Source organism: Mastacembelus armatus, chromosome 9 (genome assembly GCF_900324485.2).
Source record: "Mastacembelus armatus chromosome 9, fMasArm1.2, whole genome shotgun sequence".
Classification (NCBI taxonomy): Eukaryota; Metazoa; Chordata; class Actinopteri; order Synbranchiformes; family Mastacembelidae; genus Mastacembelus; species Mastacembelus armatus.
In genome coordinates, this window is record NC_046641.1 from 14361752 (window position 1) to 14387933 (window position 26182).

The following is a 26182-nucleotide window of genomic DNA, read 5'->3' on the forward strand; positions in this document are numbered from 1 at the left end:
TACACATAACCACAAAGTATAAACTATCATTTTTCTGCAATTCCATTTTGATTAGTAAGAATTCCCCATTGATTTGAATTCAAATTCATCTGGTATATGTGTAGGGATTTTCTCTGGGTACTCTGGCTTCCTCCAACAGTCCCCAAACTTTCCTTTGAATATTCTGATCCACGGACATTTCCAAGTAAACTCTGGACAGGTCACCAGTCTATCACATAATCACATAGAGACAGACAGCCAACTAAGTCACCAATAGACCCTAACCATAATGTCATATCTTTGGACTTTGGACTTTGGGAGGAAGCCAGAGTACCCACACAGAAAAGCTCCAGGTCAACCATAACCTTCTTGGTGAGAAGTGACAGCCTGATAGCCTTAGACAAGGCTCATTGAGACCAATAATTACAGTGAAATATTTCATGTCCTTGACACACTCACCTAATAAACTTGACTGCCAGTCCTAGGTCAGCTATACAACAGGTCCCATTTTTTTTCACCAGTATGTTCTTACTCTTCAAGTCCCTGTGAGCAATGGCAGGTTTGCCCTGGGTACCAAAGATCTCCGTGTGGAGGTGACAGAGTCCTGATACAGAGGAGTAGGCCAGTCGCAGCATGGATTTATTGTCTAGAGTGGTTGATTTGAGGTAGTCATACAAAGAGCCATTCTCATGGTAGTCTGTGATAAGGTAGAGTTGGGTCCATGAACCAGTTCCTTTAATATCTGCGGCTATAAAACCTGTGAATGGGAATGGAGAGAGGGAGAAGAGAGAATGACATTGAGAAAACAGCTCTTTACAGCCTCAGCCCTGACTTACCCTGCGTAACATGTTTTGGTGTATCAGCTGAAATCAAATTTGTCTTTATACTGTATTACAGACACTAAAGTTAACATAAAACAAGCAGTATTGACTGTGGAAGGCAGCATTATACATTGAGTCTGTCTTCTAGTTTACTAGCAAGTGATCTTTTGCCCCACAACTTAATTACTATGCATCTTGTGGTGTTTAATTATGCAAGCTCTGGTTTGTAGCGTGTTGTTGTCTACTTTATAATTGGTTGTGGTGCATGGTCTCTTGGCTATAATTGATCTGTTTTGGCACCAAGTGCAGTGTGGTATAGCATAACACAGTCCAACTCTAACTACGGAAACTTTTAATATATTGTCAGTTTATTTCCTTTTCGCTACAAAACTCAAGACAGAAAGTCTTTCTGTTACTAATGTTAATCACTAAACAATACACCAAATGTATTCACTTAGTGATCCAAACACAGCTCAGCCATGAGAATTACTTATGATTAATATATTAGAAAGACTTTATCATCAGCCTCTTCAAATCCCTGCGGGGCACTTAAATACAATGTGGTGAAAGTCTTTAGTAATATTGAATTTGAAGATGAGAAAATTAGAGAGAGAGTCAGTTAAATTGATAGAGAGTGCACAGAAACAAATAAAATTATAGACTACTAGAAAAATTGGGCAGGATTGGAGAATGTAAAAGACAAGACACAAATGGTATGGTGACCAAAAAGAAAAACTAGCATTACCCAGTATGTTCTCATGTCTCATTAGGACGGTTTGGTAGATTTCAGTCTCTCTGAACCAACTGGCCTCCTCAGTGGTGAAGAAAACTTTCACAGCCACTTTTTCTCCCCTCCACCTGCCCATCCACACCTCTCCATACCTCCCTTTGCCGATCTGCTTCACCATCTGAATCTGCTTGGCTATTGTTCTCTGGACCTGAAGAGGAGCAGAAGATAGGAAATATTACATGGTGGAAGTCATAGCTTTATATTGAAACAACTATACATACTGACCGACATTATGTTATACATTGGGTTTTAATACATTTACTTTTTGTTTTAAAAAGAAGATCCCAATGTAGGTCTTAGTAATGCTCAGATGGATATATGAAATTCAAAACTGTTATCTCACCACAGGTGATAACAAACCAATTACTACTGTGCGTGTGTAGGTGATACATGGAGCATCTTTCTAATCTAAGTGTTTTTCTGCAATGTGGGTATCTCACCAATAGAGGGAGCCCTGAGCCTGAGCCAGAGCTCTGTGACTGCTCTATCAGGTCCTTCAGAGATTCTCCAGGGGGAATGTAGGTTTCATCCTGTTCCAGACCAATACTGTACCGAGGACGAGACTCTTGACGCTTATACCTGCAGCAAGAGCATTATTCACCATATATTCTTGCAAAACTTCCAGAATATTATAACAAGCAACTGCAGTATGTGCATTATAACTACAGGGACCACAAAAAATGGTGCCATAAAGCTGTAAGAGTGTGTGCAAATACATTTTGGACTGCGTTTAACTGTTTAATCGTTAGGTGTGATTACCTGAAGTAGCAGAAGACAATAATGACGGCCAATATAATGCTGCAAACAGTGAGTGAAATCAGCAAGGCCATGTGGTGGATCTTCCCATCTACATAAACTAAAGAGAGAGGGATAAAGAGGTGAAAAAGGTGGGGGAGAACAAAATAAAGGTGGAAGAGAAGAGTGGGGAAGAATATGGGTATGGAGAAACATGAAAATGTCAGAATATTTGTCTTTTCCCTTTCCTTCTATCTGACAATTATACACACTGTGATGAATGTGCAACACCTGGACCTTCTTGGTAAAAACTCATGGAATCATTTTGTGCTCATGAAACTTAAGCTGAAATTGGAAAAAATCCAATAAAAATCTCTGATATCCTTAATAGAAAATAAACATGGACAGAATATGGAGAAAATTATACCAAGGCTATCAGGGTTAAAAGTTACTTGAAAGAACCTGGTATAGAGTAGATCAAATACAAATCATATTTCACTCATCAATTTTTCATTTTCTCCCTTTTCCCTCGAGGCCCCAGTCAACAGCGAGAGGAAGCCCTCAGCCTAGTCGATGAATTCTCTTCCTGATCCCCCACGATAGGGTTTCAGATTGATGACTCTGCCCTCAGTGTCTGTTGGGGCTTGCGATTTCCCTGGGAATCTAGACTTACTATCTCTCAGATACACAACAAGACTCTCACACTCACACACATAGTATTGTACACTGCTCTAACTCCCACTGTGTCTCCCACTTCACTCATGATATCTCTATCTCTAAATCCCATGTGCTATAACACCATCAGTCACAGTTCCTGGCCCTGTCTATATCATTGTCAATGCCATGCTGTTACTGTCACCTGCTAACTGGAGAACAAGTGGCTCTCTAAAACCTTTCTTGTGTTGCATGGGCAAGAAAGACTTGTGGAGGCATGAGAGCAAATGGACAAACTTACGAGGTGGCTTGAGCGGCGGCAGCGTAGGATGCAGGTTTTTGTTGCAGAAATCTTGGTCTGTACAGCACTCTAGAGATCTTCTTTGATATGAATTACCTGTGTCCTGGAAGACAGAAAGGTGAATTGTTTTTCTTTTGTTTCTTTTTTTTTCCATTTAATACTTTGCATGTCTGGAAAAAAATCCAATAAAAATCTCTGATATCCTTAATAGAAGATAAACATGGACAGAATATGGAGAAAATTATACCAAGTCTGTCCGGGTTAAAAGGTTACTTGAAAGAACCTGGTATAGAGTAGATCAAATACAAATCATATTTCACTCAGCAATATTTCATTTTCTCCCTTTTCTCTCCCTCCTTGATGCTCAAAGAATGATTAGACAATTGTCAGGGATAAACGTATTTAAAAGGCAAATACTCAATTGTACAAACATTTGGAGGTTTTTCAATTGTGAAGAACCATACTTTTCTGTTTGACATACAAGCACATTGAGAATCTAGATGGATTTTAGATGAATGGTGGAACAGAATAGATATTAGAGGATGTTACCATGGGTTCTTTGAAAACCTGCAACATTTATTAGGATTTTGGAATATTTTATGATCTAAACAATTAACAATGAAAACAAGGGCCACTTCAACATTTTAGCTAGAACATATAAAGGAAATGCTTATAAAACAGAAATGTTACATGGATTTGGGTCTCTTACCACTTACGTTCGCCCTCCATCATTTATGGGGAACATAAGATCTTTTCCCAATAAAATAGGAAAGCTGACAGCTCTGACCAGGCATCAGAGAGAATACTGTGAATGTAGCAACGTGCTGTTTACTGGGATTTGACTAACTTCGCTAACTCCATAGACAGTGGTCACTTTGGGTGGATTCCAGACAGAGAGCAGTAAGAGAAAAGGAAGGGGGATGGCAGTATTTGTGTAGGATAGCTGTAACTTTTGGCACATCACTATTAAGTAGCGAACCTGCCGTACGGCATCGAACTGTCAGGCCTTGTTATCTACTGAGGGAGTACTCGCATGTTGTTGTGATGACTGTATACCATCCCACTCTCTGCTAACCCTGATGCTGCCTGCTACGTCCTGCACTCAGCTGTGATCAGCCTGAAGACAGTACCCACAGGTTGTCCTTCTTAACTCTGGACATTTTAACTATGTTTCTCCATCTTTCACTGTGTCCACTTTCACCCAGTATGACCTGCCACATCCGAGACAATAAAATATTGGATCTCTGACAGGGTACCTTGTTCAGTGACAGACTGCTTCACCCCAAGTACAGGACAGAGCGTTACTGCAGGTCCTTCCTGCTGTTTTCAAACTGTATAACCAGAACTACCCCCCCCCAGATAACCTCACACTCGTAAAAATCTATAAATATACCATATAGCAGAGATTGCTATACTTTTTTAAATAGACTTTTCCATTTTGATAAATTATACTATATATATTTTCAAAATACCTTGTTTTATTACTTTTCCTATTTTGCTTGTGCCTTTGCTGCAGTGACAATGGGACTTTCCCTGCTGTGAGACTAATAAAGGTTCTTTTCATATTATCTTAAAATGACAAAGGCACTTGTAAATGACATGTTATAGTGTTACAAGTTATGGTCATCATCTCACCCTACACTGAAACTCTAACCCAGCCAGAGGCAGGCAGCCCGCAGTCTGGACTGGCACACCTCCTTCTTCTTCCACCATGGTGAAACAGGAGCCATCAGTCCTGGAAAATAAAGTTTTGGCTACAATAAATACACCAATCTGTACCATCAGACAATAAATACACCAATCTGTACCATCAGTTTATGAAAACCATCAAGACTCTATTGTGTGTGCACTTACATTTCTTATTGTTTCTCCACTTCTTACCTGCATGTGTTGTCAGTTGACTCCTCTGGACAATGATGATAGCAGTGACACCACAGTAGTCTTTGGGAGGATGAAGCGGGAGCTGTGCTGCCATTGGTCTCCTTTCCACTCTCCCCTGCCTCCTTACTGGATGCTCTCAGCAGCATACTGTACAATATGTTGCCTATGACACAGTGAGAAGGAGGAACAGGACACATTTAGCTGGGGAAGAGACAAAAATATAATTTTGAGTAATAGATGAGTGAGTATATTGCCAACACTGCCAGAATCAACAACTGCACTATTGGTATGTATGGACTTAAAGATGGGTAAAATTATACTGTAGATATCTGCAGTCACACATGAGACCTGGATGTTTCACTGGATGTTTCTGTGTAGCTTATCAAGATGAAAAGAGGAAGAGTTAAGGGATATATTAAGTATATTATGCATCTAATATTCAGACCATGTTCCATATGGAGCTTGCTCAGGCAGACATTTCAAGTTGCACTTCCTGATACACTCTCCTAGATAAACATATATCCAATGTTTATAGTTGTGTTCTCACATTTTTAAAGTAAAAAAAACGTGGTCTTTGACATATGCATTATGATGCTATTGTTTTCGCTAGATTCTACCTTTGCTGTTCCAAGTGCATTTTATGAGTCCAGCCTTGACCTCTGCAATGACTTGTAGGTTTGTCTGTTCCCCAGGGGGTAGAACTTTAGTATTAGCCTACTCTCCAATCTCTGCTGTGCTGCTGTATGTGCTTGTGGGGAGTGACAAAGAGTGATATTTAATGTCTAGGTCAGACCTAGACATTAAATATCAATTCAATTCAATTTTATTTGAATACCACCAAATCACAATAGTCATCCCAAGGCACTTCACAAAAACAAACCGAACAAAGTCCCTTATGAGCAGCACTTTTGGGTGGCCATCTGGCTCGACCGTTTGGGGTGAGTTGATTGGTTGTAATCGGGTGTAATTGCCGCCGAAGTGAATAACCATATTCCCCGATTATCTTTGGCCAGCAGCTTCAGATCTGACTATGTGGCTCTGGCTCCAGGAAACTTCTGACTATGGAGCTGCCAATGCCCAGGGTCGGTTTCTCTGAGTGGGGAAAATCGGTTAGAAACGTGAACAGGTAGGTGATGAGCCGTTTCCATCGGACAGTCACCCAGACTGATTCTCCGTCGGACAGCTAGCTAGCTAACAGCGGAGGCTAGCGGGGCTAGGCGAACGTTAGCAAGCTTTAGTTCAAGGGTTTGGAGCCGCACGTTCACTTCAGTGATCCTCGACTCCAAAGCTACCAGAAGCTCAGACTTATTCCAGGTCTCATTCTGACTAAAGGAGGCAGAGGAGTAACTAACTAAACATGTGTCACACCGAGCAGGAGAGACAGAGAGAGGCCATGCTAGCAGCTAGCCGAGCTACCTGGTAGGCTAACGAGATAGAAGGAAATAAATAAGAAACATTGGACAAAAAGACGGTACGTGACTGGTACAGAAACATGTATCGGTTTATGAGATGTTATACAGAGAATGTAGTTAGTGTGTTAGACTACAGCTAATCTGTAAACGAGCTGTACAGAAACACACGACACAACCTCCTAGCAACAAGAATTGACTTCGCCTGCCCGGGAAATACGTCACAAACACTGAACCAACAGGTCCAGGAGAACAGCACATCCGGGTACTTTGCCCTTGCGCCATGTACCCGCCCCTTTGGGTGAAAACAAAGTAACCACTGAGCGGCGGTGAACACGAACTGTCGGGCCTCTTCTCGTTGTGGACTTACAATAATACACAACACAATAGCCGATAGAAGCAGAGAAAACATGGCCCGTAGGGGTAACGATTATATTACAGCGCTGTCAATGAGCGATCGGGGTCATAATTTGAAGAAACTTACCGACTCACTTAGCTTGTGTGGCCAGAGGTGTCATATCCATATAGCTATGTATAACTACGTTAATTTGTAAGATGAATCTAACTAATTTGACCACGTGTATCACACGTCACGTGTTACATTTGACATATAATCATAGTGACTTTTGAGCAAAGAAATTCCTGATAATGATTTAACAATGTATATATGTGTAACATATATATATATATATGTGTAACATATATATATATATATGTGTAACATATATATATATATATGTGTAACATATATATATAAAATCACTGAAACTAGGGATTTACACAGCCAATCTAATGAAGAACTCCAAGTCTCTGGAAGCACATCAGTTCTTCACCAGAAGCTCGGTGGATGTGGTTTTGCAACACACATCTTCTCGAGATATTACACGTTTCAAGACAAGTCAAAATGTGTGGTAAAGCCACAAATGTCATCTTTTGCTTTGTTTTGGTCTTTGAGGAAGCAATGAAAATCGTGAATCGGGTTTTTCTTTATTCTTGGAAGTACACAACGGAAGTGCCTGCTCACATGTATACAAGAGTCAAGCAGTGTTTGAGACTCTGCAAAGTTGCATACGTTTTGCATACTGGGCATACTTTTTATTCACATTATAAATCAATACACAGGAGCTGGCTGTCTGGACTGAAACATAATCTAACTTCATGCAATGAAATGCAATTATTCCATTATATAAGAAAAAAAAACATGCAACTAATAGAAAAAAGAAAAACATTAAGCTCAAACACCTGATTCTCTGAAATAGTTTCAGTCTTTTACTCTTACAACAGATACAGTTCTTAACAGCTAGAACGAAGCTGTTGTATTCTTTAGCTTCTATTTCAAAAGGGCACCTGTTTGTCACTTGAGGGGAAAAAAAGATCTCGGAAGTGTCTTTCCTTTATGGCTTTTAAGGTTTTCATTCATTCCAACATGATCATTGAGACCAGATGCTTAACAGCTGCAAGTACAAAATAAGCATGAGTCTTTCCTCTGAAAAGAAAAAAAAAAAAACACAAATCCTAGCAGATATAGAATCTGCTCTCCTAGTTCTCTTTCATCCTTTTGTTTTCAAGTTCAGGTTTCTCTTAAAGCTGATGCTTCTACCAAATAATGAGAATCAATAAACGCACTGCATGTGTGAAAGTGCACAGTCAGAATGTATGAGCTTCTACTTGTCCTCATAATGACAGTGTGACTTTCAGTAAAGTATAAGTGACTGAAATAAATGCAGACATTTAGAGCACAAAAATGGCAAGTTTCCTAGGGCTAAAAATAAAAAAAAAGATGAATCACTCAATGAAATATCTGTATGATGCATGGTCAAAATTACAAATGCGCTAAAAAGTCCACCAAAAATGTTGTTATAGGTCATGTTCAGTAGTGTATTTGTCCTGGTATGGGGATCTAAAGCTGAAATGTTTTTCAGCAAATAGATGAGCAAAAAATGTGTGAAACATAAACATCAACATGTTCACTTTGGGTCCTGCTTATCTACATTAACAAGCTTATTTAGCTACACAACAACTGGGCTAGTTAGTCATCTGGCTAGGTTGACCCAGTGCTACTGTGGTAGTGTGGTCACTGTTAAACTGTCAGAGAAAACTGTGGTGTTTTATTTGTCATTTGGTGCTCTATTGACCATTCTTAGCTCATGCAGTTAATCACAGTTATAACTTTTTGTGTGACAGCTTTATTGTCTGCACGCTTGTCTGGTGTATAATATAATATACACCAGCATGTCTAATATGAAAAAAACTCACAGGCAGAGAATTTATAGATATTTATATAGAGAGTAGATTTTTATTTCTTGAAATATTTTAATTTCAGTGTCAACTTTGAAGTGAACTTCCACACTGACATCCCTGTGCTGCCTCATGAAAATATGTTGTTCATTTCTGTAGTCTTTGATATATCCTAAAAGCTTATTAGCATTTAAGCATCTAGTGAGCAGCAATAATAGCTAATAGCACGCTAAATGAATACAATAATACATCCAATATAATATAATCTATAAAGAGCCTTGCCTCTGAAAAACAAACTGGATTACATGGAAATTTGAAATGTGTTCTGTATTTTCAGGGTGGTTATGTGTTGCCAGTCAAATTTCAGATAGTGGGTGGTATCTTCTCTTTCATCTGAGCACAGCTGTTCTTTACAGAACATCAAAGAACTTCAATAAACACTTAAGGCTCCCTAATGGACTGAAACATACAGATACTAATACACACATGCATTACTACACACATAAGCCAAAGATGCATGTTCATGCAACTTTAAAAATGTGCTTCCCTATTTATTTACCTCAATGTCACTAATATTTCATGTCCCACTTTGTCTTCAACAACAATTCACCAAGCATACACAGAAAAACTCATGTGAAGTTCTCCTTCCTCATCAAAACAGAAAAATAATAAGAATCCACTACAGTAGGTTCATAATATGCTAGCATGAGGGTTTCTTTTGCACAATGGAAACAAACAATTAACAATAATAGCTTTTGTGAATTCTTTAGAAACAATCAATCATTTGTCATAAAGCACTTCCCTTCCTAAATGTCTCTCTTGTACACGCTGATAAAGTGTTGACAATACTGCAAGTGAGGGGCGGTGGGGTTTAAAGGGGTCACATTAACAATTGACCAATTTGAGAGAAAGGGAGAGAAGAAGAGTAAGAGGGGGAGAAGAACTGGGGATTAGCAAACAAGAAGTGACAGAGCTGCAGGGAACTGGTGGGCAGTTTAGCAGCGCACAGAGGGGACTGAGCAGAGGCCACTGGCCTTTTCCACCCTTTCTCTCATTCTGCCCCCTCCCTCCCATCACTTACTCCATCGTACTCCCTAGTGCTCGCTGATTTTGTCTTTTACTTGTTCTTTGTTTTCTTTCTCTTTCTTTCCTGCATAGAACTCCTTAATAAAGCGCACTGCCTTTCCTTCCTCTATTCAGACCAAGGTCCTTTTCTCCAAGACTTTTTTCTTTTTTTCACTCTCCCACACAAGTTCTCTCTCTTGCTTTTCACACCCTTTTCCTCTTTTCATCTTCCACTGTCTTTGCCCTGCCTTCCCTATGTGAGTCCAGCAGACTGTCATGTGAGGTGCTGCTGTTGACAAAACACAAAGGCTTTCAGATTCATCCTGCACCTGGGATCCCTGGCTAATGCTGTGTGTGTACATGTGTGAAAGGAGAGTGTGAGAGAGCCAAAAAAATAAAGCCTCAACCTCTGAGAATGGTGTTTAATTTATAAAAGCTCTTTGCACAAAATCTAATGGAAATTTTAGGTCTTGGGTTAGCAAATATTACAGAAATCTATGTAACAAAATTTATATATCAGTTGCCGTCAGCTAGTCTTTATTACATTTTAGTGTTTTGGTGCAATAATGTGATTGAATTTTAAAAGCTATCACTTATGAATCATCATCATTACTAGGAGTAGTGCTACAATGCCATCAATCACACTACAAAAAGTGACCCCAATCTTTCCATTATGTTGCAGTTCTTTACATGACCTTGCAAAATACATTATCAGTGGATCTGCAATATCACATAGCTCTATAGCCTTCCTGCCTTGCAGCTCTGTGCTGTCTCTAGATTCTTTCGAAATGACAGGCATGTGAGCAAGTCATTTGAGGTGATCTGTTTCTATCACTATCTCATATTCTTCCAAGTATCACAGTGCTTAATCTTTAGTTTTTGTCCTTCATTCTTTCCTGTTTTGATATTTTTATCTACCAATGAGTATAAAGTATAGAAGAAAATATTGCTCAAGCAAGTTTTTGAGTGTCATAGTGGAGACCTGTATAAAAAAAAACAACAAAAAAAGAAAACACTAACCAATGGGAATCCAGTCTAAACCTAAGTACAACTAAAGTCAAAACATACCTTATGTTAAGTGATTTGTGCCCTGAAACTACCTAAATTTTCCTGACACTGTAATGGTTTCAACCTCTTTCATGAAAATGACCTTTCATAGCTTTCATTTCTCTCCTATAGCTTTTTCAGACTTGATCGCAGGATATAGGGGCCACTGTCAACACACAATTAACAACTGTGGCCCCTCGAACCCCCAAAAGCTAAAAGTCTCTTTTCAACAAATGCTGTTTTAGACAAACTGAAAAAACACAAAAGAGAAGGTAGTCATGGGGGGATGGATATTGTGCATGAGACAACAATATGAAGAGAGGAGATTCAGAGGGAGATAGACCAGGGTATGCAGAAAGAGAGAGAGAACATATTCATCAGTTATTCTGGCCATGTTAAACAAGCCCTTCCAGAAAAGCCCTTTCACAAAGCAGATGTAAACACTACCTACCTCCCACTTCCACTTAAGACACACTCATTTGACAACACTGCTCCCCTCCTCCCCCCTTTCGTCCTTCTAAGTAGCAGTTCATCTTCCTGGTGTTTGACAGTGCCGTCTGTGCAGCAAAGAAACATGGAAGGTAAAAGGTTTTTTGCCCTACTTCAACTCTCCCTCTCTCTCAGTTTCCATGTACTTTCAGTGGCTGGTCTTATCTCCACATTCTTCTTCCTGTCAATGTTGTGATGAACTGAATCTATCCCACATATGAAGGAATGTCTTAATGAACTCCACTTTGTGATCTGGAGGCTGGATGACAGGAAGCCAAAGTTTTGTTTTGGCTGAACCTGCTTTGAAATTCAAATATATTCTGCCTTGAGTTCCTGTGACAAAACACACTTTCAAACTGTCTTCTCATCTTGCTAATTTGACCATGTTAACATCGCACCATTTTGATGTACAGAAAAACAGCTTTTAATACTTTAGAGGAAAAGCTCAGACTGTCTTACACTTCAAGGCACAGCAAAGTCAGATTAAGAGGTTGTACTTACTGAGTGACCAGCTGATTTGACTGTTGTCTTACTATTGAATAAGCTTCATCAACGTACATCAGGCACATATGAGCTCTAATCCTAACCCTAACCCCCCTAACCCTATATGTATATACACAGGTCAGTAGAAGTCTACTATACCTAGTGGTGGCAGTGAGAGTCAGTGGTTATTAGCAGCTGACATAAATGTATGCGTTTATTATTATTTTTTGTTTGTTTTAATGCCTAAACCTAACTGAGTAGTTGTGCTTAAACATTAGGACATAACTTATGTAATGAGGACAACAAAGATCTGTAGGATGATAACGACCTACTGAACCTACAAGTAGGTTCCAGATGGTGAGTAGGGTCCTACTGAGCCATAACTATAGTCTGATAAGAAATCCAAATGGGCTATTGAATGGTGTGACATTTCAACTCAGTGTATTGACACAGGTGTCAAAGTTGGAAAATGGTTCTTTAGCTTCTCTAGCTCATAGGCATGTAATCTAATAGTGTCTACTAGGATGAAGTTATGCATAAGTATTCCATGTTTTCAGAAGAAGCCCAGTGGCGTTTTCCGCTCCTACAGACTTACTACAGCAAAGACCTTTTACACTTTGACAGAAAAGAGATTTTCTTTAGCAAAATCAGCACAATAAAACTTGGAATAGGGGAAGCTGTTGGAGCTGCATTCATCCTTTCTGTCCCTCAACACAACAGCAGCATCATCAACAGCTCTTCAAACATTCCTTCATTATGTCACACTGATGAATGATGCGGTAATGAGCCAGTGCCACTCTCTGGTTATACAGCTGTCATCTGCCAGCTTTATGCTGCGACAAGTGGGGCAGTTGTGTGTGTGCGCATCTGTCCCCTTTCATTGGGATGAGTGACAGATACGCAAGGATTTCACAACTCTGAGCTTGTTCCAGAAGGCTCTCAGCATTCCCATTTAGAATACAAGGACACGATGAAACGGCCCTTTAAGGAGGTGTGAGAGAGCAAAGCAAAGAAAAGAGAGAAAGGTGACCAGCTGGTCTCTTTATTTCAAAAGCTTCTTTGCTCCTTCTCATAGCCATCTGTGGGCTCCTACTCATTACACAACAGCCCACAGCAATTCACAGACACCAGGCATCCGGCTGGATCAGAGGACGGTGGTTGTGTACCCTAAGTAATTCCGATGCCACTGTTTCAAATCTGGCTCATGATCTTTGTACTGATTTGTCGTTTACTCTATCATGATTTATATTATTAAAATATATAAAATTATATAAAAAAAATATTTACTACAAAGTTCAAATGTTATAGTTACAACAGAGGTGATGGATCAGATAAACAGAAGATGAACAATGTCCCCCTTTTCACATAACTGCTGTGAAAAATAAACAAAGCTACAGTACAAGAAGCACTGATCACCAGCAGATCCCTTAAAGCTGCTGGCCATTCAGCCAATCAAAGCAATGCGTATGACGGGAATGGTTAACCATGAGCGGGAGCACACAGGCTAACAGTGTGCACACTGCCTGACACAATATCGATATAAACAATTTTAAACACATAACATACACACATGCTCAAATTTTTTAAAAATATAAACTTTTACAAAGCTGAAATTTTATCTACGAAATATTTTTATGAACATATAAACAACTTGTAAAATAGAAGAAGCAAAATGTTCCCCATTGGTTCATTTGATAGGCAGGAGTCTTTCATTAATCTCTAGGCATCTAGGAAAATGTTCATCAGATTTTAATAACCAGTGATTTTTGATTTCTTCGTACTCCTCTGGGATCATTAAATTTTCTTTTGTAAGACATAAAGGTAACCAATATCACAGCCATGACACTCTCCAATTTCTATCTAGTGATGCAGAGCTGAAATCTGAACTTCAGTGCCTGATTGATAGAGATTATGCTGCAGCCAGTCAGATCCTGACAATGATTTCCTTGTGCTGTAAAACCCAGATTTCTGATACACTCATAAAAAAATAAATGTCCAATTGTTTAATCAACAGATATTACCAATGATAACCCAGTACTGTCATTTGAAGGGCTAAAAGTCATATTAGGAACAACACGATTTTATTTTATTCTATTATATCTATTTTATATAGTTATTTTATTTTATGTTTAAGGCTATTTATATCACACATTTTAGTTACTGTGTCATCATCATCTGGTCACTGAATACAGTATATACTTAGATAAACACCCATCAAAGAGTAACAAATAGCATTAGGTTAAACTACATACGCCCACACTGGCCATTCAAACTTGGCAGCTATTTTTATCACACTGGATATGCTGTTCCCATGATATCATCATGTGACTCATTGTTCCACCGTAGTGGTATGCAAAAATCATACCTATGAACTGATAAACAATAGCCACACAACCGCCAAGTGAATAGTTGGCCATGGCAAACTCAGGTTTAACATTCCACACAGAAACTCACACTGTGTATATAACAGAGCAATTAAAACACACACACACAGACGAACCCACAAGCTTTCATAACAAAAAGTTACAAAATCTCTTTGTAGCTTTAGCCTTCGATGCTAATGCTAATTAAAAGGACAAATGCGAGTCTCAATGTCTGTCAACTACAAATTCCAAATATCAATCCACAAGTTCAATTTTAATTGGTATTCACACAAATAGCTTGATTACATTGAATGTTCACTGTAAGATAAGAGTCTGATAAAGCCGTTTACATGGTTTATAGTAAACAAAAATGCTCTAACTCTGGTCTAGCTGCCATTTGAGATAATTTCTGGAATGATGTTTTTTAAGCATGCAGGCTGATATGAGTAAGGAAGACATGGACAAAATGTTGTGGGTAACTTACAGCTCTTCCTCTGTTAGCACTAATATATTAAGATTTTTTGCAACAACCACTTAACACTATCTAGAAGAGATGAGAAGGCTATTAAGTGGAGAATAACCTAAACAGCAGTTGCCTCTGCCATTTAACTTTTGCATATCCTGTGACCTGGGTCAACATTTTCATGGGCATATTGCCATGCCCATTTTTTCCATAATAATTTGCATCATGTTCACTTCTGGACTGTGAAAGCAAATAAGCTTTCAAAACACTGCAAAATGCAGTTTTATCATTAAAGTCATTTTAACATGACATGTTCCCTGAAGCTTTCTCCATCGACAGCCTCATTCAGTGCTGGCATTTAGATTTATTTAGAGTGGCATTATATGCTTAGTTTCACTTAAATGTTGTTAATCCCAGGTCCTGCAAAGCCGTTCATTGGTATAGAGTAAGGTCTTTGTCAAGATTTGCTCTGAAGTATCACAGGAGCAATAGTCACACCACCATATAGTTACAAGACCGTCCTACTTTAATTGGATTGATAACACTGAAATGCAGTGTCGCTCCACAAATGCACAGTATGTATATGAAACAGTGGTGTAACTATTAGTTCTATTTAACAAACACTCAGAATGTGTAATAAGATACAGCAAACTATAATCTTTCTTTCCAGACACATCTAGCCCTCAGTAGGGGCAATCAAAACACTGCCAGTTAGCAAAGCCTCACACGCATACACTATGACTTGGACACACAATCATTGTCATGCAGAACTAATAGCTCCTGACAGTGATTGGTTGGGCTGAATGATAAATGAACAAAATATGAATTTGAGACATCACATACTGAGAATGAAAACAGGCAAATCTGTGTGTAGGTGAGTGCCTTGCTGTGTGCTTGTGGGAGCTGAGAGTGTTGAGTGTGCATGTGTAGGTTTTTTTTTTGGTGTGTGTGTATATGTGTGCTTGTGTGTGTAGAGGGAGGGTTGATGGTGTTAACATTACAGCTGCCATGTGTTTATTTCCCAGAGTTCTGGTCTGTGGCGTCTCAGTCATCTCCAGGCTTAAACAGTCACTTTCCATCCATTTACAGCCTGTATGTGTGTCTAGCATGTGTGTATGCATGCATGCATTTGTGGGTGTATCATGGATATTGATGTATCACTTGAGAAGTGTGGAAATCATATGGAATGTGGACATTTATGCCACATGTATAAGAAGGAGACATCTTTACATGTGTCAATGTCTATGTGTCTCTGCTTTGTGTGTGTGTGTGTGTGTGTGTGTGTGTGTTTGTGTAAGCATATGCGTGTTTACAGTTGTATGCGTCCCAGTGTCTCCTCTGTGTGATTAGCTTCCCATTAACTAAGTCACATATCACCCATCACTGGCTCCAGGCCTCCTCTGTATTATCTCACTGGACAAACATGCTGTCAGCTACACTCGTTCACACACAGATTCACCATCAACTCCCATCTGGACAGCCATTAGGTATCTATCATAGCGTATGATGATTTTCTCTATTGCAAAGCCATTTGGTTAAAATTGTGCATTGTGGCATTCACAAATGACCTTTAATTACAGCCTGTAAATTTATTCATTTTTCACTGCCATGTTTAAAGTACCCAATTTATTCTTTCTTTTGTTTCTTTTTACCCACTTTCTTTTTTTGTGGAACTTATTTGTGGAAATAGTGATCAGGTAAAATTACATTTCTCAGAGAAATGGGGGAGAATATTTGATTTTCACAGACTGATTAAATGACTGTTTTGAAAACGTATTTGTTATATGGTGAAATTTAAGTTCGTGCTTGTGTCTTTAGGTAGGCACAAGCAAATACACACTTTTCAGTCTTCCGATTAGTACCATGGACCCTCCTCTCTCTGTAATTTATTTTAAACTTGCTGTCTTCTTCAAAACCAACAATTCCATCTCTTTTTCTATACCAAATAGTTCTGACTTCATATGACTCTCAATACGAAGTTGCATATCAAAAACGACAAGCAGTGTCTCTCTCCAGTGTCTGTCTGTTCACCCTGCCCCATCCAAAAAGCTGTTCCAGGGGCTGACAGCAGCCAAAGGGGTGGGTGTTATGGAAGGAGAACGAGTGCATGGAAAACCCTAAGCCCTTATAGTCCCAGCGCTGTGGTTGTGACAGCCAGTTTTTCTCTGCTCAACCTCACCTGCTATCTGTCCATCACTGTATTGTGTTGTACTGGACTGTACCAAAAGGTCTTAGGTCTCATCAGTATCAAGATCACATTTGAAGCATTTTACCTTACTTTTTAAATACTTACTTACTTTTTAAAAACCACCTAAATGCCAAGCTTTTCCAACAGCCATAAACTACTATAACAAAACTACTGCTAATTGGTAGCTAGCACAAGCGATCACACCTTTGGCTCATTAACATCAACTGAATAGTAATGAATGTTTTGTTCCAGTCATTCAGGAATATGACTACTGGTACATGTAAAAGCAAAGAGAAAAAAATGTTTATTCTCTGCAATAAATAAAACTCTCTCTCTGCCTCTTTCTCTCTCATATCCACACACACACACACACACACACACACACACACACATATATATATATATATATATATATATATATATATATATATGTATGTAAAACTCCCTCTGCTCCAGCTGTGTCTTAAGAAGTCAGGGCCAGACCGGTAATCTGACTGGGATAGAAGTTACTGGATCTGTATCCATTACAGGATGTAATACACCCTAGTCCAAAACTCTCCTCGCCTCCCCTCACCTTCCACTTTTTTTCAAGATGAATTTTTCCCCTGTGTTTTTGAACCATAAAAGCCACATGTCAAGCATAGTATATCACAGATTCATATACATGTAATTGCTTTGTCACTGAACCCATATATCCTCAACTTCTGCCACCACATTAGCCTCTTGGGTCCCGCCTTGTTAACCCTCACCCGTTCATACACTCCCACGGCAGGCCATGGTTTCTGTCAAATGCCACACAGAGAAAATGAAAATGTTAAATCTGAGTTGTGAGTTTAATGCCGGACACTAACAATTTGTTTTTAACAACCGACTGCAACACCATACCTGTGTTTCAGCTTTACATCCAGCGGATCAGTAGTTCTAATGAGGTATCAGCTTCCAGCGAGAGAAGTCAAGACATCCTGTTAGGTAGGCTCTGAGACCAAGGTGCAGAAAAGAACTGACATAGTGAGTCAGCTCTTATGCCTTCTGTTTCATTTTTCTCAAAACTGCCTTTTATTCACAAAAGTCTCAGTCAGTTTTCCCACAAGCCTTTTGTCGGTGACTTCCTGGGAGCTCAGTAGCCCTGTGAATCCTCAGGGTTTGTGCTGAACAGACTAAACTAAATACTTCAGAGGTTTGTCACAATAAATGCAAGTGATTGACCCTGCAGTCTGTAATGTCTATATTAAGTCCATTTACGCCATTTACAGCAGTTTCAAGTAAAGCTGTCCTTATGTGAAGAAAACATCAACTCAGTGAAACCTGAAATCAGCAAGCAGGTGTTCAGTGATATGTACACGCACAAAGAGAGAGAGAGGGATATACCAAATAGATTTTACCAACAACTTTATGAAAACTAAAAACAGACCCCTGTGGAATCAGATTTGAAGAATGGTACAGCACATTCTCAGTAGTTGGAGAACACAATGTCAAACAACAACATGTGTGGACAGATTATTTTGGCTAAGGACTGGGTAGGTGTTTTACTGTTTAAAAACAAAACCTGAAATTCTGCAGAGAGCAACAGAGTCTCATTAGCAGGCACTGACAAAAGCAAAGCAACTGGCAGAGCTTTGACTGTGAAAACTGATACAGCAGTGCTCATTTCCACCAAGGACAATGAAATGTAAGCTATCACACTCACTCCTCACTTCCCAGAACTCACATTGAAGCCTGCAGCCTGGCGTAGGTGGAAGGTCACAGAAAATCTGTGCGTGTGTGTGTGTGTGTGAAGGGGAGATTTATAAAGTGTACATAAGTGTGCGCATTCCCTCTGCTCTCCTTTCTCCTTGAAGAATAATGAACATGTCGTCCTTTATTCATTTGCTGCAAAGACAATGGCCTAGACAAGCTGTAGGGCACACTATGAGTTTCATGCAGACACAAAACTGTAGCTGTCTATTGCCTGTCTAAAACTGGATATCACTCCTGCTCACCTGTGGCTACAGGACCAAGAAACACCAGCTGACCAAGTCTATGCTACCATTCAGCCTATCAAGCATCCTTGTGCTGTTTTAAAACGAGTTAAAATGGGAATACATGTCAGAACATGGTGAGGAAAAGAAAAGTGAAGCGAGAGCGGAGTACAAATACTGTAGTCCAATAAATAAAATCTGTCTTTACCTGCTTTATCTTTTTATCATACACTTTTGCAGAAAATAAATATTTGCCCTTTGAGGTGCAGCTGAATCTACTGCCAGGACAATCAATCATCTATACGTCAGCCAATGAATGAGGCTGTTGCTAAAAGACCTCAGGAAAAATGGTATCTGAATACAGTTTTGACAGTTTGGAACTGGTTGCCTTGAATGCACCTGGTTCAGTGTTACAACCAAAATGAATCTAGACTAGACAGAGTGAATAACTTGCTATCAGTAAAACAAACAACAAAAAAAAAGGTAGAGGTCCAACACTATGTCAGAATTCACATATATTTTCTTCAACGGCAGCTGTTCTGGGGCTTCTCAGACAGAGCAGTCAGTGTAACTATGAATCTACAACATTATCTACAACAAGTAATTTTTATGTTTGTGTACTTGTGCACAGGGCAAATTCTTAACCCCCTAATGTTTGTGGCATTCAGAAAGACTGTTATTCCTTCCAGTGCTTGCCTTTCAATGATAAAACAGCATGTGAGGGAGTAGCTCAGCTTGGGTTCCATTGGAAAGCCGACTCAAGAGGTGACAATGACAGAAAAGATGGATGAGAAAGCCGAGATGACATGCAGCCAGAGGTCGCAGGATGACCTGAGCACATGACACACCGAGTATGAGCCTTTGCTGGCTTAACTTCAGGGCTCCCAACTGAAACTCCAATGACTTTAAATAGAGCAACAATAAGGAGAAGAAAAATGTGCATGGGCATCATCACTCATAAGAAACAAGTCTTATGCTTGTAATGTGGACAAGATGCTACATCGTTAAAATTCCTTTAATATTAACTTTTGTGAATCTATGAGTGTGAAGATAATCTACAGGACTGCTTTGTCATGGTTAAACCTATATGCAGGAGAAACATCAATAGCAGAGTCAAACCTTAATGACACACATCACAGCAGTAAACATAACAGACTATTAAATCTGACTCGTTCTCTCTGTAACACCTCGCCAATCACACTCCAGATACCAAACATGGTCACAGACAAAGTGGCTGATGCAGATCGTGGTAACACAGTAGTGTCAGTGCATGACAATATATCTTTTTCTGAAGAAAACAGAAAATTCACTGTGATTCGAGATATGTAGCTGAATGTCAGCGCAATCATAGCACTTCAATGACGGTAAATTTGACAAAGTTGTCAAATAATGACATACTAAGCTAAAATAATTTCCCAAACAATTTGTTTTTGTGTAATCAGAAAAATGTGTCTGTAATTCATTTTATGACAGTAACTATCACACTCAGTTTAACTAATAAAACAAAAGCACTGAGCTGCACCCAAAAAAATACCCCTATAAACTCGCATTTGGGAAAAAAAAGTCTAAACAATTTCAGCTGGGTCTGTTTTGAGCTGCTGAAATTTGATCTATAATCTTATGATTATAGACTAAAAACATTTCATAACAGAGCACAGATTAATGCTGAACAGTAAGTTTGCAAATGAAAATCTAACAAGCATTTGATGAACTTCTCAGTAAAGCAAAGCAAAAACAGCAGCATGGCAGAGGAGAGGAGCAAATAAAGAAAGTTTTCAGCAACTCACCCTGTGCTTGTGCGTGAAGAGAGAACAGTCCAAGCAACAGCAGAGGATTCCTGCTCCAGAGACAGAGAGGTAGACAGCGCTTCAGCCTTTCTCCCTGCACTGGCATGGTAGGTTCTGCCGCTCTGCTCGTCTCTTCAGTACAGTCCACACCACAGGATGCAAAACTCACACACTGCCTCTCCCTACAAGTGTGTGGTTTGTATGTGCCAGAGAGAGCGAGAGAGAGAGAAAGAGAGAGAGAGAAAGATGAGGGGAGTATTGGGCATGCAAGCTCCTGTATGTGTGTGTGAGCCCAACACAACGTGAGAAAGTCCAAACCACACGAAACGCACCAGCAGCAGCAGCAGCAGTCACAGTTGATTGTCCTCCAGCCCAGCCTGACAGTAGCAGCCCAGCTGGGAGAGAGAGAGAGGCAAAAAGGGGGAGTTCACTTTACTTCCCTAGTAGGGAGGGCTGACTCGCTAACACACACACACCCGTGCACACACACACACACACACACACAGGGAAGGAGGACATGGGTGGAAAGAACGGGGGCTGGGAGCAGACAGAAGTAAGAAGGGGTCTAGAAAAGGGTGAAGAGGATATTGAAAACAAGCAGCAGGATCTGTGGGATTCTGTGTCATTAACAGCTCAAAGATAACTGCTGCCACTTTTTCATTTGAGCATGTTCTATGAACATTTTGGAATAACTTGCATGTTGATCAAACTATATGGAGTCCAATAGTACACAAATGCCCTGAGTTATTACAGATATCTCGGTAGCAATTGGAAACTTATCATATAACACACACACACACACACACACACACACACACACATTAAACTGACAAAGTGTGTGATTACTTCACCAGTATCTGCTTAGCAAATGTACTATGTCAGAAGCTCTTATCTGCCATGTGAATGCCATCACCAGCAGCGCATGAAGCAAAGTAATTAAGAGCAAGGTTCTACTTCACATGCACTAAAACTTGTGGATTTCTACTGTTTGTTTTGATACACGAGAAGGCTAAAATGTAGTGTACATAACACGTCCTTGGAGCTAAGGTTTCAGAGCCAAGCAGTGACCTTCAGCCAGAACAGACGAGAAAAGGCCTTTGGAGTCAAACTGTTTGTCAAAGTTCATCTGAGTTCTGCATTTTTCTTTCTTGACTACATTTGAGACATTAAAAATACCTCTTTGAACAATATACATACATTCCAAAAATTAGAAGCAAATATTTCAGAAAACCTCGCAGAAGCTACTGCAAACACTCTTCACACAGTGGTGTACTGTTAACAAATCAGGTAGCTGGCAGATTCACTTTAAAGGAGCTGTTAGAGATTACATCACCTTAGCCTGGAGCTAATATATAAATGGGTTGAGACTGTCTAATAGACCATTTCCTATTTAGAGCTATCCTGCTGCCTGTAAGGCATTTATTGTAGACAAACCTCTGGGTGTGTACGTGCATGTTGAAAACACTTTGCTTTTAATAAAAATCATTACAGACCTGAAACAGCACAAACTGAGCAGTTGTTTTTTCTAACAAAAAATGCTGATTTTTGAGGTTAAATAGATGAGGCAAACAAGTTTTTGTTTTCATGTTAATCTGTATCACGTGTAGCTACTGCTGTTCTTTGCAAATCTGTTCTTTCTCACACTCGTTCACATTGTTCATTAGTGACAAACAATAGGCGGCCTGGCTCCCTCGCCCCTCGATGAAAGGCAAAATCACTTCATAAACAAACAGTCCTGCCCTGGTCTTCTTCTTTCTCCCATCATCCCCTCCCCTCTAAAGCCTGTTACCACATGAACCTTAAACTTCACAAAATGAGGTACCTGACTAATTTTTGTCAGCAACAAGAGCTCATAGATTGTTGTCATCTTTTCTCACAAAATTTGGAGTGCACAAAAACGTTATAGTATTAGAATGAGTATAGTAGATAATATAACCACTGAGGCAACTCTATGCCAAGATTGGCTGCTGACGTAAATATCAATAAATGAGGATAATAGTTTGATGCCTAATATATTAGCCCTTCAAAAATAAAATTTACATTTTTACATGTGTTTAATCACAAAATTGTTTAAATGTCCTTATTTTCTGACTTCTGAATGATGTGCTGCCATGTGTGGTGAAAAGAAAAACACAAAATATTATTATATTTTTGTTTCTTTTACTTTACCCCCAGACTTTGTCTTCCTAGATCACACTCCACTATCTCCGCTTTGTCCCTTAATTTCTTTTTAACTTGCAACTCTGAGCTGCCCTCCCCCTTCACTTCTCTTCCCACTCCCCTCCTCCAGTGAACCAGAATGTCATTTCAAGCATGTCTAACCACGGGAAGCCTTTTAAAAACTGTGACAGCATTTGCCCCCAATCCCCACTAGCTGTGAAGCTGTGTTGTGTGTGTCTAAGTGTGTGTGAGAAAGAGGGAGAGAGAGAGAGTGTGAGTAATGAATGTCTGTAGTGATGGAGGATGGGATATCATATGCAGATTGAGGAATGGCCCCTTTAAAACAGTTACTTTGAGGTATTGTAAGCTGGTGCCTCAGACACACACGCACAATAACACATTTACTATTCTCCCATAGTGTCACCCTCATGCTGGGCCTATGATGAATGACTGAGACTGTCACATGCATAGGATGAGCAGCAAAACTGAAAGAGAAAGAAGAATAGCTTCTCACCAAAAAACGAAAGGTCAGACAAGAATGGTGATTGTGGTGGATTGAAGGAAAGATTTGAGATAATACATGGTGAGATGGTGACCTTTAGGAGAGAAGGAAAGGAGTTCAGAGAGAGAGAGAACGAAAAAGGCATAATCGATCCAGAGAGATAAAAGGGGGCCAGAGACATAGAAATGCAACAGATTTCTGGTTTAGGTTGAAAACAAAGTTGCTTCTGCATTTGAGTCTGAAACAGAAAACACTTTATTTCAGAATGCATCTGTTTTGTTGTTCAAGCTCCCTTAACACATCTTCAGATGATGTGTCTCAGCCAGTGCTGGGGGTCAATAAACGCTATTCAGCTTTCACTCTTCATTTCTGACAGGCTGTCATAACACAGCAACTTCACAGCTTTCTGTGTCAACATGAGTTGAGTTTGCTTTGAGCCGAGAGCTAAACATCGCCAACAGTGAGGAAATGTGAAATCAAGGAATGCAAATGTGTAGGAATGTATATGATTTATCTAATGCGATTATCTAGTGTGATTCAACTGAAAAAAATTTCCTTCCATCTCTGCTCAGTGATGACTATGTATCTGGAATAATGGGAATTTAAAATTTCAGAAAAAAACCTAGAGGCCGACTTCTCTTCATTGGGAGAAATGAGAAATGTTTATATACCCTAATCAAAATAAAAACAGTTTTTGTTACTTGACTCCACTGATTTTACATATCAGAGTCTGTCTTCAAACACTGGGTAGTGTTAAACCTAAAGGTACATGCACAAAGTTTAAAAAGTCAGGCAGTGATGTTCACATCCAAATATGTGGCCAGGTCATGTTGTTGGTAATGTATGCAGAAGATCTGGACAGAGTACTCAGGAAAAAGGGTTTATGTTTTGATGATACGTGGTTTTCACAATAGTACTTTAATTTTAAATGGGATAAAAATTTCTCATATTAATATTTACTGCTGTTGAATGAAACTGCTGTTCCTCCAATAACAAGCTCTCAAGACATAACAAATACAAGGACACGTTCACGCCATTATGTTTTTTTGATTAAACCACACAGCAGTTCCCTTCGGTAGACTCAACATTCCCAAAACATACAAATGGACTTGGCATACTTGTGGCTTCACGTACAGACATATTTGTTATTCAAATACATTGTGTCTGCTTTTGGATTTCTGCCTGCGAGAGGATTTAAAGACCACCACTGCCTTTTCCTGGTTCACTTGTAGAAGCTTTTATACCTTTATTTGATGTGTGAACAGACGAATTGACAGGGGATTAAGTCAGTTTCAGAGAAACACCTCTATGACACAGCAGCACATCTGCTAATCCCTATCCATTCACTTCAGCATGTCTTTAAACTAACAAGCAGTTTAACATAATCTGCTTTAAGCCTGTCCATTCACTCCTATTCACTGGTGCATTTACATAGCAATCCTTTCTCCATGAATGGTAAAGAGATGTGGAGAGAGACACAAAGAAAGCATAAGAGAACGTGTGTATGGAGTGGGGGTTGCAGATATAGTTTTCCATCTCCTATTTCAGTTTATTTGATGTTCTGCGCCTCAAAAAAAAAAACAAACATATAAAGTGGGTAAATGAGTAAGGAACATAAGGAGGTATTTTGGTCTAGAAGTAAGCCACACATAAGACAGAAACCTTGGAATACATTCAGTATAAAAGTCACATTTATCCAGCAAAAATGTGGATGGTTGAAAACTGTTTGGAGGGAGCTTGAAGCAGAAGGTGTAACAGATTTATGGATGGATGCACGTAGGGAGTGCATGAAGGACTGGTTTGTGAGGAATGTGTAAGGGGTGGGTTGTGGAAGAAAATGAGGGTGATGATGAAGATGGAGCACAAACAGCTACGTATGATTGGTGTTAAACCCTTTCACCCAGCTCAACGCATCCGACAACCTCAGGAACAGAGAGAAATGAAAGGATTAGCCAGTAGCGTGAGAAGAAGCATGATGATGAAGCGGCAGCAGAGAAGAAGTCTGTCAGGTCCACCTCTGACCTCAACACTGATTTGTTCTTGATCGACCTTTCACCTTTGGATAAATCCCTGTGCACCCCAGCTAGAGAATACTTTCTTACAAACACGGCAAGGAAGTTTGAGTTACAAGTAAAAGCAGGAGTCAAAAGATCAACCATAAAACACCAGGGAAGAGTGAAACATGCAGTAATAAGTAGGAAACTGAAAATGTTCAGTAAATTCTATCTTCTTTTTATCCCTCTGTTCCTGCCCTTTTCCACACAATGTCAAGTTTATGCTAGATCATTCTTTATTAACAGAAAGAGACTTAAATCTGTGGTGCCCAAGATGGTCAAACTATAAATTATATCAAACTTCTGCCAGTTGTCTGTGGTTGCTACAATATCCTACATAAGTAAAACACCCAATACAGTGGAATTTCAAGTGTATCCAGAACAGGTAAAATATATATAACAGCAAAAATAATGAAACTCTACACATTTCACATTATTCATTGTAAAGCCTTCTCTGATCTAAAAACATAAACACACTGGCTGAAGAAAAAATACATTTCTTTCTTTTCTTTCTTCTTCCTTTTTGTCTTTCCTTCATTATTTTCTTTCTTGCTTTGTTGCTTAGAAAGACATATACATTGTGTATGCAAACGTATACATACACATGTAAACATACGAAAGAGGGGTTATAAAAACATTTTCTTTAAGGCATGCATTACAAAGAAATTATACCTACTAATGAAGCATGAGCTATTAGTTGAAAGTACTGGAGCTAGTATCACACACACACTCTCACAGAGGTAGGTGTCAAACTATTTAACCATAATGAAGGCCTAATGATGGACTGGGAATGGCTTTTAAAGATGTTGCTGTCA

General features: G+C 39.3%; 1 protein-coding gene across 3 annotated transcripts in view; it reads right to left on the reverse strand.

Moving 5' to 3' along the window:
* Window positions 1-26182, reverse strand: part of bmpr1ba (bone morphogenetic protein receptor, type IBa) — a 59612-nt gene that overhangs the window by 2151 nt on the left and 31279 nt on the right. The window contains exons 2-10 of one of the 3 annotated variants that reach the window (XM_026322419.1): window positions 20984-21046; window positions 20652-20833; window positions 5162-5324; window positions 4916-5015; window positions 3281-3383; window positions 2350-2446; window positions 2031-2169; window positions 1546-1738; window positions 439-736 (exon numbers count right to left, since the gene is read on the reverse strand). In XM_026322419.1, the coding sequence (XP_026178204.1) occupies window positions 439-736; window positions 1546-1738; window positions 2031-2169; window positions 2350-2446; window positions 3281-3383; window positions 4916-5015; window positions 5162-5324; window positions 20652-20757 (1199 nt within the window). In that variant the 5' untranslated portion in view covers window positions 20758-20833; window positions 20984-21046. Of the gene's footprint in view, window positions 1-438; window positions 737-1545; window positions 1739-2030; window positions 2170-2349; window positions 2447-3280; window positions 3384-4915; window positions 5016-5161; window positions 5363-20651; window positions 20834-20983; window positions 21047-26182 lie in introns of those variants that run through there. The other 2 variants (XM_026322420.1, XM_026322421.1) reach the window with 2 other exon arrangements.